This window comes from Salvia hispanica, chromosome 6 (genome assembly GCF_023119035.1).
Source record: "Salvia hispanica cultivar TCC Black 2014 chromosome 6, UniMelb_Shisp_WGS_1.0, whole genome shotgun sequence".
NCBI lineage: Eukaryota > Viridiplantae > Streptophyta > Magnoliopsida > Lamiales > Lamiaceae > Salvia > Salvia hispanica.
Window position 1 is genome coordinate 10403013 of NC_062970.1, and position 19065 is coordinate 10422077.

The following is a 19065-nucleotide window of genomic DNA, read 5'->3' on the forward strand; positions in this document are numbered from 1 at the left end:
TCAGCCACTCATTTTTATTAAATGAGTGGTCCAGATTTTGCCACACAATAAATATTTTTAGATTAATTTAATATGAAAGGGCATAATGGTAATTCACATCCATCTCTCCTCTTCTCAAAATTCATTTTTTTCCAAATCGCTACCACCAATCGCCCTCCATCTTCATCTTCATCCCTCCAATTTCGCCGACGACAATGGCGATTGCCGCCGCCATATCGCTGCTGCTGATCGCCGTCAAACACTGCTCTCGTTCACCAGCCTCGTCTTCATCTCTCAGTTTCTCCTTTTCGTCAATTCATGAAAATATAATCTTCGCTTCTTCTCCGCCTATCTGTACGCAATCGGCCGCTTCTTCACCTGCTCTGGCCTGACCGATTCTTCCGACGATGAAACCGAGGCTGGCTCCTTCTCCGCCGCAACGTCTCCTTCACCACCGCCTGCAGGTACGACAAATCGTCGATCCGCGCTTCCTCGAATCCGTTTCCTTCTCCGACGACGCGGCGGAGCTCGTCCTTCGCCACCGGGTGGCGGAGGAGCTCCACCATCGCCCACTCGATCGTGCTGTTGTCATCTCCGATCTAGCGAGGAATAACTCTTGTGGTAAATTGAATCTCAAATCGATGAATTAGGAGTTTAATTAATTGTTTAATTCAATCAATTACCATGATGATAATGTGGTGTTGATGATCTTCATGATTAGAAGCAACTTAATCCTTCTAACTATATCTCAATTTCATCAGCAACAGTTGTTCTCAATTTCAGACTTGTCTCACTGATTTTGAGTGTTCAAGGTATCCTATGTTTTCAATTGAATACTTCTATAGTAAAGAGAGGTTTTGTTTCTGCATAAATTTCCTAGATCTGAGGCTTCTTTATTCGTTTGGATATACCAGTTGTTGTTGCTTTGATCTTTCTGCAAATTTCTTTTTTGTTTATTAATTTTTGTTTGGCTGAATTGAATTTTTTATGTAGTTGTTCAGATTTCGAGAAATCTTGTTGCGTTTGCCTATGGGTGAAGGTTCAATTCGTAGGAGAAATAGGAGTACACTTCATATTCGGTTCAATTCGAATCATCCCAACGCTGCTGGTGGTGGAGCTGCAGCGGCATCAGGTGCCACATTTGCACGGTGGGAGATGATTCGCAGGCTTTGATTTGGGACCTCTTGTCGATGGGGCAGCCGGTGGAGGACGGATTGGTCCCGATTGTGGCGTACACTGCCGAGGCAGAGATTGAGCAGCTGCAGTGGTCGTCTTCGCAGCCAGATTGGGTGGCGATTGCGTTTTCGAACAAGCTACAGATTCTGAGGGTATGGGTAGAGTAGATGATGATTCTGTTTGTGAATTAGTGGTGCTTTACTGACCATTGTTGGTAGCCAAACAAGGTTTATTTTATACAAACATTGTTCAGTTTTGTTTAGTCTTTCAACTCTAATTGCAGTTTCTTGATTGCACGCCAATAGAAGTCGTCGTCGGTGAAAGCTGTTGACATTTTGCTATAAATTATTGACATTTGATATTCTGGCTAGTGATATATGAATTATAAGTGTTATTTAGTTGTTGACATTTTAATAAGAGTTGTTGACATTTGATATTCTGCCTATTGATATGTGAATTATAAGTGTTATTTTTTAGTTGTTGACATTTTAATACGAGATGTTGATATTTGATATTCTGGCTATTGATATGTGAATTATAAGTGTTATTTTTTAGTTGTTAACATTTAATATTCTGGCTATTGATATGTGAATTATAAGTGCTATTTGTTAGTTGTTGACATTTTAATAGAGTTGTTGACATTTGATATTCTGGCTATTGATATGTAATTATAAGTGTTATTTTTTAGTTGTTGATATTTTAATACGAGCTGTTGACATTTGATATTCTGACTATTGATATGTTATAAGTGTTATTTGTTAGTTGTTGACATTTTAATAAAGTTGTTGACATTTGATATTCTGGCTATTGATATGAAATTATAAGTGTTAGTTTTTAGTTGTTGACATTTTAATACGAGCTGTTGACATTTGATATTCTGGCTATTTATAACTGTTATTTTTTAGTTGTTGACATTTTAATACAAGCGGTTGATATTTTATATTCTGGCTATTTATAAGTGTTATATTTTAGTTGTTGACATTTTAATACGAGCTGTTGACATTTGATATTCTCGGTATTAAAATGTGGATTATAAGTGTTATTTTTTAGTTGTTGATATTTTAATACGAGTTGTTGACATTTAATATTCTCGGTATTGATATGTAAATTATAAGTTTTATTTTTTAGTTGTTGACATTTTAATACGAGTTGTTGACATTTGATATTCTCCGTATTAAAATGTGAATTATAAGTGTTATTTTAATACAAGTCATGTCAACTACACTTTCAAACTATGTCAACTACACGTACAAGCCATGTCAACAACAATTATAAGTCATGTCAACTACATATACAAGCCATGTCAACTACACGTACAAGCCATATCATGTCAACTGCACATATAAGTCATGTCAACTATAGTACATATCGTCTCAACTCCACATACAAGTCATGTCAACTATGGTATATAATATGTCAGCTAGACGTACAAGTCATATCAACTACACGTACAAGCCATATCAACTACACGCACAAGCCATGTCAACAATTATAAGTCATGTCGACTGCACTTTCAAGCCATGTCAACTACATGTACAAGCCATGTCAACAATAATTATAAGCCATGTCAACTACACTTTCAAACCATGTCAACTACACGTACAAGCCATGTCAACTACACGTACAAGCCATATCGTATCAACTGCACATACAAGTCATGTCAACTGCACATACAAGCCATTAGCTTCTCCAGTGAATCTGCAACCCTACCATGGACTCTCAACCCTATTCATAACCCCTTCCTCCACCCACAAACACAACAGCAGGGGCTTTTGACTATTTTGTAATAATTTGATATTTGAAAATTTTGTATTCTTATGTAAAGTTGATATGATTCAATGACATTTGCTTCCAGCCCAACTTGACTCATTCCTGCTGCCTTATTTCTTTATGTCATGTGCCACAACATGCAAAGTTGAAAAATCTACGAGACAATTGGGTTAAAAAAACAATTGGAAAGAATGAAAAATCAATCAGAAGATTACAACTCAATACAACAATGTAACTCCCACAAATTATCACGAAAAACAAGTTGAGAAAAAACTAAGCTTTCCAAGACTAGTGCAAAAATGAGCCGACCATTAGATGCCAACTAATGTAATTACTTTTCAGTAAATAATTTATGCCTTGACCCGACCATAATACTTCAGCTTCTCCTCAGTGGTCTGGAAACATCCATGTCCAAACTTGGATGAGGTATCCACAAACTTCAGCTTAATCTCCTCGAGGGCAACACGAGATGTCTGTTTGAGGAGAGATTGACGAAGAGTTACAACACTTTTCTTAGGACCCACACACCCGCATTTGATCATCAAGTAATCATCCTTTACTTCACCATAGTGAGGGAATCCACCTATTGGTGTAATATCTTTCTCAGTCCTGCAATCAATCAACATACAAGTCATTAGATAAATGAGAAAAACATAGTATTTCCATACATTAGATTGTACTTGGATATGTTCATTCACAAACTAACAAATCGTTATTTGTTTAAACTGATATGATCAATTTCAATGGAAAGAATTGACAGATGGAAGTATATATAATGCAAATTGCAAAGATGCTAGTGTTGGAACCTGTCAAACTCAGTAGAGGATGTGTGTTCTTCTTTCCCAACCTTGCCAAGCTTATAGATCTTCTTGTTCAGTTCAGTTCGATGTTGGTATCCATTATGTCCAGCCCTAGCAACAGTGAAGGAAACTCTAGCAGGATGCCATGCACCAATACATACGACCTTACGAAGTCCCCTGTGGGTCTTGCCAGGAAGCCGGGTGACTCCCCAACGTGTAACCACACCTTCATACCCTTTACCCTTTGTGACACCAATAATGTCAATCATCTCATCCATCTGGAAAACAGCATCAATGGGGACCTGTTTCTCAAAGAAAGCATATGCAAAATCAACCTTTTGTGCTATAGTCCCACCATTCACTTGTATCTCCATCATGTGTGCCTTCTTTTGCTTCAATCCCTTCATTTTTCTTATATGTACAATAGCAATAGAAAACTTTAAACTTATAGTCAAATTTGATGAAAAAAATAATTAGTGATAAAATTTCAAATAAAGGAAATTAGTTTATACCTTAGTGTGAGCCAGGACACGAATGACGCAAGAATATTTCTTCAATTTCTCCAGCTGTGCCTGGGTGTCTTTCTTCCCCTCGTTAGTCTCCAGCTTCTTCGAGTATTTGGAAAATGCCTTCTTCTTTGACTTGCACCAATTCTAGTAGAACCTTCTCTTTACCTCCTCACTCAAGTGCTGAGCCCAAACTGTATTTAGGCAGCGAAGACCACGAGGAGTCTTCACATACCCAACGACACCAACAATTACCATAGGTGGTGTTTCAATCATGGTGACAGCTTCACATGTCTCCTTCTTGTGAAGTTCTGCAATAAATATTTCAATACAGAATATTCACATTTCGTGCTTTCAATAAAACTTTAGCCTAGTTCAACACAAAATCTCTGTAATATAATAGAACATGTCTACCACTGGAATGACAAACAAATTAGAAGTCAGTAGGAATGCACATCAATTCAAATATCAACAGATTTGCAGTTATGTGAACAAGAAATTATCATGATAGCAACAGAGAGTATACATGATATCAATAAACATAGAATGTCAGCAAATCTGCATTTATGTCAACAGAGTATAATTCACCAACAAAGTACAAAAAAGTCATGATAATGAAAATCAAACCAAAATACCTTCAACATTCATCGACGTCGACTCTGAATAAGATGAAGAATCCATCAGATAACACCTTAGGCTTTGATTATGAAGTGTACTCGAACCTAAAAATGAAAAAGCAAAAAAAAAAAAAAAACTGATTAGGAACAAATTTGACTGGGCATCAACAAATAAAGCATAAAAACAGAATCGAAGTCGATAAAATCAACCTAAAAACTTCAGATTCAACCAAACTCCATCGAATTAGTCGTCTGTTGTTAAAAAATTCTTCAATTTTCGGATGAACGACGATTTTGAATGCCGATTTTGAAAATTCATCAACCTGAAGAAGTCGCTTCAACCACCGCCGATTTGGAATGTCGATTCTCTTCGATCGTTGCTTCAGCCGATTTAGCTACAATCGTTGCTTCAGCCGATTGTCTTCGATTTTGCTTTTCTATCGTCATTGCACAAAACTGTTCAATTTTGCTCTTCGATTTTGAAGGTCTACGAATTGAAATTTGAAGATCAGCAGATTTTCAGCGAGATTTGCAGGTCTTCGATTTTGAAGGTCTTCGATTTTATGAAGATTTGTATGAAGATTTGCAGGTTTTTAGCGATAGTTTTAGAGAAGATTTTAGAAAATGGTTTGAAATATAATTTTATGTTTTCTGCCTTTTATTAATGAAATTACAATTATACCCCCTTGTTGACATAATGTGTTATCTGTTGACATTACATGAATCTTATGGATTAGTGGCCCATATTGCATCTCATTTCTCAATTAAGGTAAATAATCTCAACCTAACAAGACCCTATATATATATATATATATATATATATATATATATATATATCTAGGGGTGCGTTAGGCTCCTTTGCACCCTAAGTGTCCTATTTCCTTCTTAATCTCAACCCTTGGATCCTTGAATTGGATGGTTGTGATCAATGCATTATTAGTGTATAATGTTGCATTATTAGCCGCTGTGCATTATTAGAATGAAAATGTGCATTATTAGTCTATAATGTTGCATTATTAGCCGCTGTGCATTATTAGAATGAAAATGTGCATTATTAAATGACACGTGGCATTAATCTAACCGTCAGATGACAAAATCGTGGGGCTAGGATTAAGAAGGAAAAAGGACAAAAGATATGAAAAGTATTTGAATACATCCCTATATATATATATATATATATATATATATATATATATATATATATAGGTGCACTAGGGTGCCACCATAGATAGGATAACACCATACCACCAATATAGTCCGTTAGATCTCGTTTATGGACGCCTAGGATTAAGTTTCATGAAAAAACACGGGTTTGCAGTGTACAAGTATTAGATATTGCAGTCTTGATATTGCAGTTGTGGTAAACTGCAATATTGCTGCGGTAAGACTGCAATATTTAATGAACAACACTGCAATCTGGTAACGTAAAATTAGAAATTTCCTATTTTACCCCTCCGTGTTTTTACACGTGGCAGGATGACAAGCACACGATTTTCAGATCCAATGGCCTAAAATGGTGGTATGGTGTTAAAATAAAGAGGGTTGTCATCTTAATACATCCATATATATATATATACTTTTAAAATTATCATTAAGAGCATGCTTAACCGTCATCTTCACTATTTATGAATCCTGCCTCACTTTTATTTATACTAGTATCACGCCTGTGCTATGCACAAATTAATACTCCCTCCGTCCCGGAGTATTAGACTCACTTCTTTTGGGGACATGATTTAAGGAATTGATATTTAAATAGTTAAATTGGAGAGAGTAAAGTATGAGAGAGGGAAAAAGTAGAGGAAAGAAGAGAGAAAAAAGTAGGTGGAGAATAAAATAAGATAGATGGTTTTTGCTAAAAAAGGAAATGAGTCTAATATGTTGAGACATCCCAAAAAGGAAAATTGGTCTAATACCTTGGGACGGAGGGAGTATATTTTTTAATACAAATTAAATAAAATTAGAATTAATATTAACAATGAACAATATGAGCAACGATTTTAGTTATATGAGAATAAAAAATCTATATAAATCAACATTGAAGCATAATAAATTTGGAAAAAATCACATAATATAATGTATAAACATTAAATAATGGAATAGGAAGATACATTTCTATCACAATAAAGAATTTAAACAATCGATAATTATTCATCATTTTTAAAATTTCTTTATACACTACATTAACTTTAAAATTAAAATCAACTCTTCAACAGAACTCATAGGTAAAATAAGTCGTTTGTCATTTTAAAGCCGTCCGCCTCACCTAAAACTACAATAAAATAAAAAAACAATAATATGTATTAAATGATCATCCGTAGATCAAAGCATAAGATGTGATACACTAACTGAACATTTAACCAAGATTGTCGGGATGCTGCTACATTTGGTGCTGGTCGGAGCCGGCCCAGAATGGCGGTCAGTATGTGGCAGCGTCGCCGCCGGAGTACATCGGTGATACGAACTGATTTGGTGATTGTGTGGAATCTGGAAATCTCATTCTGCTTCGTTTGGTGATCTTAGTAGCATCCAATTCTGAAGAGAGAATTTTTTTAATCAAGATTCGATTTTTTTTTTCTTATTGGAACCAATCAAGTCCAAATGAAAACGAAAATCATAAGAATTAAAATTTAAAACCAATACTAACATAATAGAATGAAGAGATTATTGACATGCAAATGCCTGTTCAATGGAAGGAAAGAGTCGTGAATGGGAGAAGCACCGTGAGAAATTGATGGTCCAAACTTGAGCACAATACGCCAATAGTGCATCATTGCTGCAATTTAATGTTCAAGATTAAACTCTGGAAGCATAATCAAAGCATGGACACTTTTTTATCTTTTCACGTTCGAAAATCAATAATTCCAACATCTCCCTGACCAAATATACAAAATTAATGTGTGTGTTGGTGTGAGTGGGAAAATAAAAAGATGGAAAGGAGAAGGAGGGATCTCACACATAAACCAGTTTTGATCATGAAAAGCTTCATTGAACCTCCAACCATCGCTGACCCATCAGCTCTCTTCAAGTACCAATCTCAGAAGAGGAAGATATCAGAGGCCATAGCTGCAAAATGGGCCGATCCTATAAGATCTCCGTTCCTTTTATCAAACACTTGTTTTCTAAGTTTTCTTAATTGGTAAATATAAATAAATTACTATAGATAATAACCACCCATTAACTCCCTATTAACTTTAAATAACTCCCCACTAACTTCAATTAACTCTCCACTAACTTCAAATAATATCCATTAACCGTATAATTTTATTTAAATAATAATATCAATTTTAAAATGATATTTCCCTAAATACCCCCAAAACTCCCGTTTTATATATTGTATAGATTTTATTCACTACTCTTAACTAAGGTATGGCACTCACAATCATGCTCTTCCCCAAGAGCATGCTCCTCACTATTCATGATCCTACTATTCTATTATTCAATTCTAATACTATACTTACTAAATATATTTTCTTAATAATTATGCATCATTAAAAAACTCGAAATACCATTACAAATTCTTAAAAAATTAAAAATTACATAATTGAAATCCTAAAAATTTAAAATTAAATCCTAAAAAATTAAAAATTACATAATTTAAATTCTAAAAATTAAAATTTTAATATTTCGGGTTTGGATAGATGAAAACTATTCCTCCAGCGGCGGTGGCAGGCGACGTGTACCCAATTTCACTTAGAGGGCTTCAATCATCTGACCATGCGCAACTTGTTGTTTTGGATTCATCCGGGACGTGTCATCTTGGAGAGCAGTTTGTAAGTACCCAAATAACATGTCCACGTTAGGAGGGATAGGTTGGGGTGAAGGTATGGAGGCCGGTTGGGCTTGGCTATGTGGGTGACGGCGGCTAGCCTTTGCCTCCTTCGTCCCTTGCAAACTATGTCGCGAACCGCTCGGACCGGCCTTGGAACTATCCAAGTGAGCTCCGGCAAGCTAGCTTGCCACCTTGTCCTCGCCGAAATCGGATTGCGACCTCGACCGTTTTCCGGTGGAGCCCGAGGAGGACCGGGTGTCCCCCGACCACTTAGGCAACTGACGAATCATCTTCCACGTCATGATATGCTTGAATGGTTTGTGCATCATCATTTGGTAAGCTAACATGGCCCCGGTCATTATGTCAGCTTCACTCGTGCTGCTGCCGGCCATCCTCATTTCCTCGAGATTAAATCACTAAAACTTTTGGATTTCATTGCTTGCCTTTCCAAACACATTGCGCAACATGTTTGCATTGCGCTCTCTAGTTCAATCCGACCGTTTTGGATTGGTGCCGATGATCGAATCTTCTGACATCGAAACATAGGCCTCGAACAATTTCTCCATCTCCGTCGTGGTTTACGGAGTGCTGACATTGAAGTCCTCATGATGCAAGGTGGGGGTGCTGCCATCCGGAAGTTGGGACAACAGTTGCGTCGAGCCGTATTCGGGAGTTCACCCGAATTTCCCACTGAAGACATTCTGCATATCCGTCGGGTAAGGTCGATATCCACATGGAATGTCCGAGCCTAGGGTAGGAGCAAGCTGCCGAAAAATCCGTATCCAGTGATAGGATAGACGTCGGGCTGCCGAACCATTGGTTCCAACCGTCGGGCGTGTGTGGGGGTTGTTGGCGGGACATGTTAGCAAAATATGGATAGAAAAGAGTGTTACAAAATTTGAGAGAAAAAATGAGGTTGAGAGAAGAGTTGTTCGGTGTGATTTTTTTGGAAGAAATGAGAGGTATTTATAGATGAAAAAAATTAAATTTTGGAGTAAAAATATGAAAAAAATAAATTATAAGTGGGAAAAACGGATAATCTCTCTTTTGCATTACAAGTTACACATTTATTTTTCGCATGCGTTTTAGGATGAGTCTTTGGTGTCGAACATGCTTAGAAAAGCCTATCCTGAGCCTACTAAGCATCTTGTAGGGGTTAGGGGTAGGTGTGTCGAGCCTAGTGAACTTGATCAGCCGACCCTAGGTGTTCTATTCCACGATCGGTGATTAGCCGTGTGTGAGTGTAAAACAACACGATCCCAAAAGCAATAAAATATGATTAGGAAATAGGATCCTTGTTAACAAATGTCCCAAAACGAGTTAAGAACAATTTTCCCTGGTACTTTTTACTTCGTAGTTTTCAAAGTCCAAAATCAATTAAATTTACCTGCTTTCTAGTTAGTCTTACATTGCAATTATCTGTTCCTCATGAGAACTTTACCTCTTTTACTACTTCGTCGCCATTTGCTTGCAATCGAAGTGATATTAGAGGATTTAAACTAGTTTTAACGGCATAAAATGAATATTAATCAACCTTTAAAATCCACGACACACATCACAACATACAAAAATGCTATGCATATATTCCATAACTTTAAGCTTTATCCTTGCCTCTTCCAAATCTTTGAAGCTCATGTAATAGTTTGTAACAATTTCAGATTAGATAATTTATGCTAAAAAATTCTATTAAAGTGAGCGGGATAATACATATTAAAAAATATTCCATAAAATGAGCGGAAATGTCAAAACCAAAAAATTACGACTTTATATACTCCGTATGGGAAGTGATCAATTGCTAACTCATCATTTAATTGCTAGCTACAACTAATTTAAGGCCATAGGATTTTAGAAAACGTGTGGTCTACAATTTGCCACGTGTAATTTTTGTTTTTATTAATAAAATAAAAAAAGATAAAAAAACGCCAAATTAGGATTTTAGATGAAAATGTCAATATAGTGTTTCGGAAATATCAACACAATGCTTTGAGAATGTCAACACGATGCTTTAAGAATGTTAACCCATTGCTTATATTGACATTCTACATGTATTATATTGACATAGTTTATATAGTATGTTGACATTTCTGCTTTACGAAAAAATTGAAAAATTTTCGAATTTTTTTTCAAATTTTGACGTCGGAACATATGCATATATGATATCGTTGGAATCCTTATAAAATTATCTTTAGTTTGATATATGTTATATGAATTTAAAGTTTTGGGATTTCTTTTAAAAGTTAGTTATAACTAAACATGTAGTTAATTGACATTAATACCCCTATTGATATTTTATGGAATTAATTCTATACTTTATTGACGTTTTTTGTTGATCGTATTGATATTTCTTGGTTGATGATCTAGGCCCTTAATTTGAATATCTAATGGCTATTATTTAGTTGTAGTTAGCAATTAGGTATTGAGTTAGCAATATAACACTCCCCTACTCCGTATAGTATAAATATAGATATAACTATTTCTCATGTCCTCAAAAAAGAAAAAAGAAATACTCCCTCACTTCCGTAGTAGTTGAGTCATTTCTTTTGGGTCGTCTCAATTTAGCTGTGTCGTTTTTGTTTTTGGCAAAAATTGTATTACTATTTCTATTCTATTTTTTTCTTTCTCTCTTGCTTTATTTTTTTACTCATTTTTTAATTTCCGCACCGAAAAAAATAATATCTTAACTAAGAGGTGAGGCGGAGGAGTATAACATTTTCTCCATCACACAACCTCAGACACATACATTTAATTGTTTCTTCAAAACTTTTATCATATTCAGAGCATTACAAATAATGATTGATTGATCTTACAAAGCTACATGTATTTAGAAACATTCTACTATTTTCTATCTTTCAAACGTTTCCGGAAGTAGAAACTTTAACATACACATTGGTAATTGATATTCACTCTATTAGAAGTCGTATATAACAACAACACAATGGATGAAGACCAATATATAGGAGTTAAAATTAACGATTATTTGAATCAATATTCATCGTGTAGCTCTGTAATTCTATATAATGACTATGTTGTTATTTGTATAAGGATATACATATATTTTATTCATTTGATAATAAAGAAGAAGTACAAATAATTTGTTGAAATGAAAAAACTAAAAAGAAAATATCATATACATATATTTTATTCATTTGATAATAAAGAAGAAGTACAAATAATTTGTTGAAATGAAAAAACTAAAAAGAAAATATCATATACTCCATACTGGAATTATTATAAGAAAATAAATGAAATGTTAAATTAAAGTATTTAATGAACTGAGATTGTTTTAGACAACACACTATGCATGCAAATACACAACCACAAAACTAACTTGACCTAATTAGTTGGTATTTTGGTGATGATATGTTACATGGTTACGATGAAATTAAAGATGACCCACCATGTGGGGAACAATAAAGTGGATATCTGTGTAATGCTATTATAGCGTGTAGATCCAATCTTTTAATTATATGTCACACTCACTTATATTTATTCGCAGTGGCTATAATTTAATGTTTAAGAGTAATTATTTATCTGTATGTTAAAAAAAATAAGAATAACAGTTTTTTATTATTTCAAAATGACTCTGAATCTCTAATTTATCAATTTATTAATTTAGTGTAAATGTTTTACTAATTAAGACGCATTTCATTGTCTAACTTTATAAATACTCATTATTTTTTTCTTTGATTCTAACTTTGTTTTGTATGCTAAGGGATGTACAATCTCATTTCTTAAATAATTTAAATACTACAGTATTTATTGATTACACATTACTTTTTATCACGTTCTTTATTCAAGAAATATCACACACAATATGGTAGTATTCATTCACTTAATTATTTATGTTTTCCAATTTTTATTTCTTTAAAATTGAAAATGCAATTGATTTAAATACGCAACTAACTAAAAATTAATTTAATAAAATTACCAAAAATTACATAGTTAACAAAAAGAAAATAACATAATTATAAATTACATAATTAAATTTCTAAAAATTAAAATTATGTAGTTCAAATCCTTTTTTTTTCTGAGGCGCGCGAGTTTCACGACGCACTTCATTGGTCCTAAAAATGAAAAATTACATACTCATACCTTCTCTAACTCAAGTGAGCATTGTGTTGTTCGTTGCACAGTTGGATCGTGATATGAACCTCATTCATTTTCCGATTCATGGTAGCGAGCTCTCCATCCACACTTGGTTGTCTCTTTCTCTCCTTCTCTTGTTATACTAAGGTTATGAGATTTATTTAACCGATGGTGAGATTAATTGATTAACATGCTAAATAGTTAATGCATACAAGAGCACACGTAAATCAAGCTGAAGGAATAAAAACCCTAAAACATGAATTTCCTACGGTTTAGAAATTACCGATTTGATTCTCCAATGAATCGAAGATTGCTTGCGCCTTCTCTGCGTGAATATCTTCGTACTCAACCACGATCTTCTAATTTGTTTTCTGAACTCAAATAATGACCTTTATGTGGACAAAGCTTGTCAGAATCGAAACGCCTTGGCTAGAAAGAAGATTGAACTACAGTTCTTTGAAGAACTAAATTTCGCCAATCCTGGGAGAGAGGGGCACAAAATTTTTGTGATAAAATTAGATCTAAATCTTCTTTCTAATTTCATTTTATAAGGTTTATAATGAGTCAAAATAGGAATCCATAGAGGTTGGGCTTGAGCCAAACTTGTAGGTTTTTTACCAATTAAATTGAGCCCCAAGTTAATATAAGGTTAACAGAATAATATTATCAGCCAATATAATAAAATGATATTGACTGCCCGTCCAATCTCAAATTACGAATAATCCGGGCTTTACCTCTTTAATTTATTATTCTCGTGTTTCTGATATAAATATTCGTTAATTATTTTAATTATGCTATATTTCTTTAATCAATTAACATCTGTTTCTAAGAGTTGTCGAGTTCAAAATCTTTATTTATGATTCTGGAATAAATTCCAACCGGCTGAGTTTCTAAGTAATAAAGTTTTTTTCGAATATCTCTTGAGGATATTATCAAATTGGACTCACTCAGCACACGATGCACTGCAATAACAACACTAACAGTGCTAGACAATGATCACCACCACCAACATTTGATAAATAAAGTAGTGCATAACCAAAATCGTATGCTCAATGTTATGTCAACAGTGTTATGCATGCCAGATACAGAGCCGGTGTTCAGCGATGGCTTCCAGGATCATCGTCGGGTGGCTGCCCTTGTAGCCACTAGTAAATTGACCTCTCCACTCCATTAGGCAATTCTTCCACTGCCGGTGCAGACAGTCGATGCTTCCTAGCATTCCAGGGAAGCCATGCACCGTCTCGTGCATCCTCAGCAGGCTCTTGAAATCATCAGCAGCCGGGCGTCGCAAATATGTGTCGTCAAAAGCCTCCACAACTCCCCTATACAAATTCTTCGGACATTCGCGACAAGTTGTCTCACCGACGTGAAGGTACTCGTCGAACATATCCGCTATGGTGCCGTAGGCCATCTGCCGGATCGCAACCGTGCACTTCTGCAACGGCGTAAGTCTGGGTCTGCCGATACCGTCTTCCCTATACTGGAAGTATTCATCACGTTCTTCCAACGTCCGTAAAATGCGGAGAAACATATCCTACCGCATTCTAAAAAGGCGGTGAAAAACCGTCGGGCCCCACCGTGGTTGCTAGGCAAAATAGTCTGCGACCAGACGTTGGTGAGCTACGTCGTGCTCGCAGGGGACATTCGTCCGAGGGACCCGCGCCGCCGTTCACGCTCACGCTCCATTTGTGCCAAGCATTCCTGACTCGATTTATTTTAAACACGAGAATTACCCGCAAGTGTACGGGGCTAGTGTAGCAATAAACAAGTACGAGTATCGTATCCACGGAGACAAATTGTGCAACTCAAGTACCACGAACCGATTTTGACTACTATCTAGAAAATTCGGAAAGGTTGGTTTTGATTTTGAAAAACAATTAAACATAAACAAGACAAAACCACGCAACAAAAGACGAGTTTCAAGTAAGAGAATGAGGTAGAGTCTTGGATCCAACTACAACGGACACGATGTGAACAACTCAACAACTTCGATTACCCATTTGGAGTCTCTAGGATTACTAGGAAAGCTGCTAGTCTAGACTAAGCCCTCTCTCGAGTGCACTTAACCAGTTGATAAACTCGTAGTTTAACAAGTGTTTTGGATGGTTGACAGTGCATAATTGAATGTTTTATGTCACATTACTTGAGTTTTTATCTATGATCCCTTACTTTAGTGTTTTGATGAGTTTGTCGAGTTTTTGTAGTCACAATAGGTGGAAACGGGCGAAAAGGGCACCAAAACCAAACGCCCGGCCTTCTGCGATGAAACGCCCGGCTCCTGCGATGAAACGCCCGACCTCTGGTTTTGGTGCCCTTTTCGCCCGTTTCCACCTGTTGTGACTACAAAAACTCGACAAACTCATCAAAATACTAAAGTAAGGGATCATAGATGAAAACTCAAGTAATGTGACATAAAACATTCAATTATGCACTTTCAACCATCCAAAACACTTGCTAAACTACGAGTTTATCAACTCCCCCAAACTTAAACACTTGTTTGTCCTCGAAAAAGAAGAAAACAAAGAAAAATAAACTCTTGCAAGTGTGTTGGATTTTCATCATTGCCTCAGTAAAAGAAAACAAGTCATCATGCATCATTAACTTCGCAAACAAGTAGAACCATATCGAACATTGCTTCAAGCTACTAACACGTATTCCACCTTGTCAATTACCCTCACCGGATGTATATAGTGTAATTTTTTTTCAATATGCTCTCACGCTCAAAGTGTATGGGTAAAGTATGTAACTCTCAAGTCAATCAAAAATGTATAGTTTACCATAGGCTTGCTCGAAGTCTAGACTCTCCTCTGCTATGTTGTGACTATAGATTTAGGATCCGAAAGGTCTTTTCTTAAGGTTGTAATGTAAGGCTTTTTGGTTAGGTGAGGAACATTTGACCAAAGTGACTTATAACCCCAAAGATGAAACTACAACTACTCTGCTCTTGTGTATTATAACTCCCAGTAGATTAGACTTTGCCTAAACTCTTCTCAACTTCCCAATCCTCATAATTTTCTTTAGCAACACTTATTCAATCTCAACTCAACCTCCTTATTCAATCGAACCCATACTTTTCCCTTTTCTTTCTTTCTTGTTTTCTTTCTCTCTCTTTTTTTTTTTTTTTTTTTAACTTTTACATGCTTTGCATGTCTTTTATTTCATTTCATTTTTTTTTCGATCCTTTCTTGCTATAACAAAATCCTTTTCCCAAAAATTTCTTTTCCTATGACCCAACAAAGATTCAACCCACATTTTTGGCTATCAAAGAAAAAGGCTTAAACTCAAAATAGGCTAACAAAGGATTATGATTCACAATTTGGTTCCAGGTTAAGATAAGGTTCCAAAGGATGGCCTAACGTCCTCTCCTATCACTATAACCACTTTGCAGATTCAAACAGATCGCGAGCAAGTTCTAGAAACATATAACATAGTTGATGAAAAATCACACATATTTTTTTTAGAATAGGAGATGGTCTCAATCCTCACAAGGTAACTTTTGGCAATAGACAAGACAACGAGCAATTCACTTTAGGCAAATCACAAATAGGAAACACAAGTCACTTAGCTAAATCAACAAGTTTTCACAAACATTTTAACCATAATCATCATAGGCAACTCATCCAACAAACATGCTTAGTTTATCTTGCCAACTCACCCATTTCCCATTTCAATTTCACCCAAGGAAAGACCCGACCAACAAAAACACACAAAAGCTAGACACCAAAAAGAAGAAAATCAAATAAACTGTCCTACTATCACCACATGAGATGCCATCATATCAAATTAGGGTACATGCCAGAATCACTCAAGTGATGCACTTTTTATTTGCACTATAAATACCTGCAAGTATATCAAAAGTCCGAAAGGTCTTTCTTTTCAGTTGTAACGTAGGCTCTTTGGTAGGTGAGGAATATTTGGCTAAAAAGTGACTCAAAAATAAAAATATCCCAAGTAGAGTTAGGATGACTCCACTTTTCTAAAACTTAAGGCACTTCTAACACTTTATTTTTCTCCTTCAACTTACTTTCAATCCTTCGTTTTTTTTTTTTTTTTTTTTTTTTCACAACCTTTCACACATATTTTTCTTTTTTTTTTTCTTTGTCTTTCTCTTTCTTTTTTCTTTCTTACACATCCTTTCTCTTTTTTTCTAAGATCAAGCACATATTTGGAATTTTTCTCAATTTCGCAACTTGTACTTTCTTAATATTAAGCACACTACTTTTTATACTTTCCTCCTTATCTCTCCAATTCCTTTACAAAAGAAGATAACAAAAACTATACTAACCCAAGGAATTGTCCCCCCATTTATTTTGGCTTCCAAAGAAAAGGCTTAAAGGCTCAAAATTGGCTCTTCTATACATAGAATTTCGATACGACAGTGGGTTGCCCGGGATTCGAACCCGGAACTAGTCGGATGGAGTAGATAATTTCTTTGTTATTTTGTTACGTTTACTAAATAAAGAAAAACCCCTCCCCAAACCGTGCTTGCATTTTTCATTGCACTTCCCTATGTATACACCGTTTCCTTTCTTATAAATACTTTCAAAAGTTGAATACTCAGTGGATTTAACCCTTATTACATACTACATCAACATTTCAGAATAGTGATGGTGGAAATCTCGTTTTGATCTTTATTTTTATCTTTTTTATTTACGAAACATTTCTATTTCCAAGATTTCAGGATTTTTGATTTGCGAGATCATTGACAGAAATGATATCCAAATACCAAATCCGACTTCTATATACTCCCCGGAAAGCAGAAGCGGCTTTTTGGAAGGTCAAAAAAAGAACGTCTTCTTCCGACATAAGAAATTCTTCCAATAATTCCGAGCCTAATCTTTTTAAAAAAGCACGTACAGTACTTTTGTGTTTCCGCGCCAAAGTTCTAGCACAAGAAAGTCGAAGTATATACTTTATTCGATACAAACTCTTTTTTTTGGAAGATCCGCTATGATAATGAGAAATATTTCTGCATATACGCGCAAATCGGTCAATAATATTAGAATCTGATAAATCAGCCCGAATCGGCTTACTAATAGGATGCCCAAATACGTTACAAAATTTCGCTTTAGCCAATTCCGAAATCAGAGGAATAATTGGAACAAGGGTATCGAGCTTCTTAATAGAATTATTGATTAGAAATGCATTTTCTAGAATTTGACTCCGTACCACGGAAGGGTTTATTTGCACGTTTGAAATATAACCCAAAATGGAAAGGGAATGCTTGGAAAATTGGTTTATCCAAATCCTTCTTGGATGAAACCACACCGAAAAATGCCATTGCCAAAAAGTGACAAGGTAAAATTTCCATTTATTCATGAAAAGGGATGTCCCTTTTGAAGCCAGAATGGATTTTCTTTGATACCTAATATAATGCATGCAGGGTTCCTCGACCAACCCTAGGTTCGCCTGAAAATTATTAACAAAGGTGGTCATAAGACCTTCTATTTTTATATAGAAATAGATTCTTTCAAGAAGAACTCCAGAAGACGACCGTTGAACTAACAAATCTAAAAAAAAAGATTTGCTAATCGATTCGAAACATAAAAATAAATTGATTAGATGAAAATACAAGAAATTATCAGATAAAAGAAAAAAATAGACAGAATTTTCAAAATTGATAAAACATCTCCTATCCCTTTTTCAATCAAAAAAGAACCCTCTTGTATCAAAAAAAGCATCATGTGCATAAGATCATAAGTAAGATAAAGTAAAAAACTACACGACATAAAGAAATAGACCCCTCACGAAGAATTATATTTGTTCAATACACTCTTGTCAATATAAAATAAATATTGATAAAAGAATACAGTGGAAAAAGGGAAAAAGAAAAGGGGGGATCAAAAAAAAACAAGTAAAGAAAAATTAGACAAAGTTATATACAAGTCGCTACCCCCCCTTGGTATTTCTTTAATTGAATTTCATTTAATTAGACGGAAGTTATTTAAAAACTCCCGCCTTCTTTAAAAGATTCTGGACAGTTCCTGTGGGTTGAGCCCCTTTTTCAAGGAAATATAGAATAACAGGAACATTTAAATAAGTTTGATTCTTCATTGGATCATAAAGGCCCACTTTTCTAAGATCTTTTCCTTCTCTTCGGGATCGAACATCAATTGCAACGATTCGATAGACGGCTCATTGGGATAGATATAGATGAACAGACAAGAGTGTATTGAACAAATATAATTCTTCGTGAGGGGTCTATTTCTTTATGTCGTGTAGTTTTTTACTTTATCTTACTTATGATCTTATGCACATGATGCTTTTTTTGATACAAGAGGGTTCTTTTTTGATTGAAAAAGGGATAGGAGATGTTTTATCAATTTTGAAAATTCTGTCTATTTTTTTCTTTTATCTGATAA

The 19065-nt window shown here is 35.1% G+C and overlaps 2 protein-coding genes, 1 long non-coding RNA gene and 1 pseudogene across 3 annotated transcripts in view; 1 reads left to right on the forward strand and 3 right to left on the reverse strand.

The window, feature by feature from the left end:
- Positions 1-3275: 3275 nt before the first annotated feature.
- Positions 3276-4539, reverse strand: LOC125197137 (annotated as a pseudogene).
- A 2495-nt stretch (positions 4540-7034) lies between these two features.
- On the reverse strand, positions 7035-7938 carry LOC125192526. The gene is made up of 3 exons (XR_007171419.1): positions 7804-7938; positions 7568-7621; positions 7035-7380 (listed from the first exon to the last, which is right to left on the reverse strand). It is a non-coding gene; the product is annotated as an uncharacterized LOC125192526 (long non-coding RNA).
- Positions 7939-13772: 5834 nt separating this feature from the next.
- On the reverse strand, positions 13773-14234 carry LOC125194669. The gene has a single exon (XM_048092914.1). The coding sequence runs from the start codon at positions 14232-14234 to the stop codon at positions 13773-13775; it is 462 nt and encodes a 153-aa protein (XP_047948871.1).
- A 4635-nt stretch (positions 14235-18869) lies between these two features.
- Positions 18870-19065, forward strand: part of LOC125196391 (maturase K-like) — a 2027-nt gene continuing 1831 nt past the window's right edge. The window contains 1 exon segment of the mRNA XM_048094885.1: positions 18870-19065. This exon segment is cut by the window's right edge and continues 1624 nt beyond it. The gene's annotated coding sequence lies outside the window, so the exon portion shown is untranslated.

Bases quoted from the DNA above. Each gene is read 5' to 3' on its own strand.
- LOC125194669 (XM_048092914.1), bottom strand. From the start codon at position 14,234: ATGTTTCTCCGCATTTTACGGACGTTGGAAGAACGTGATGAATACTTC.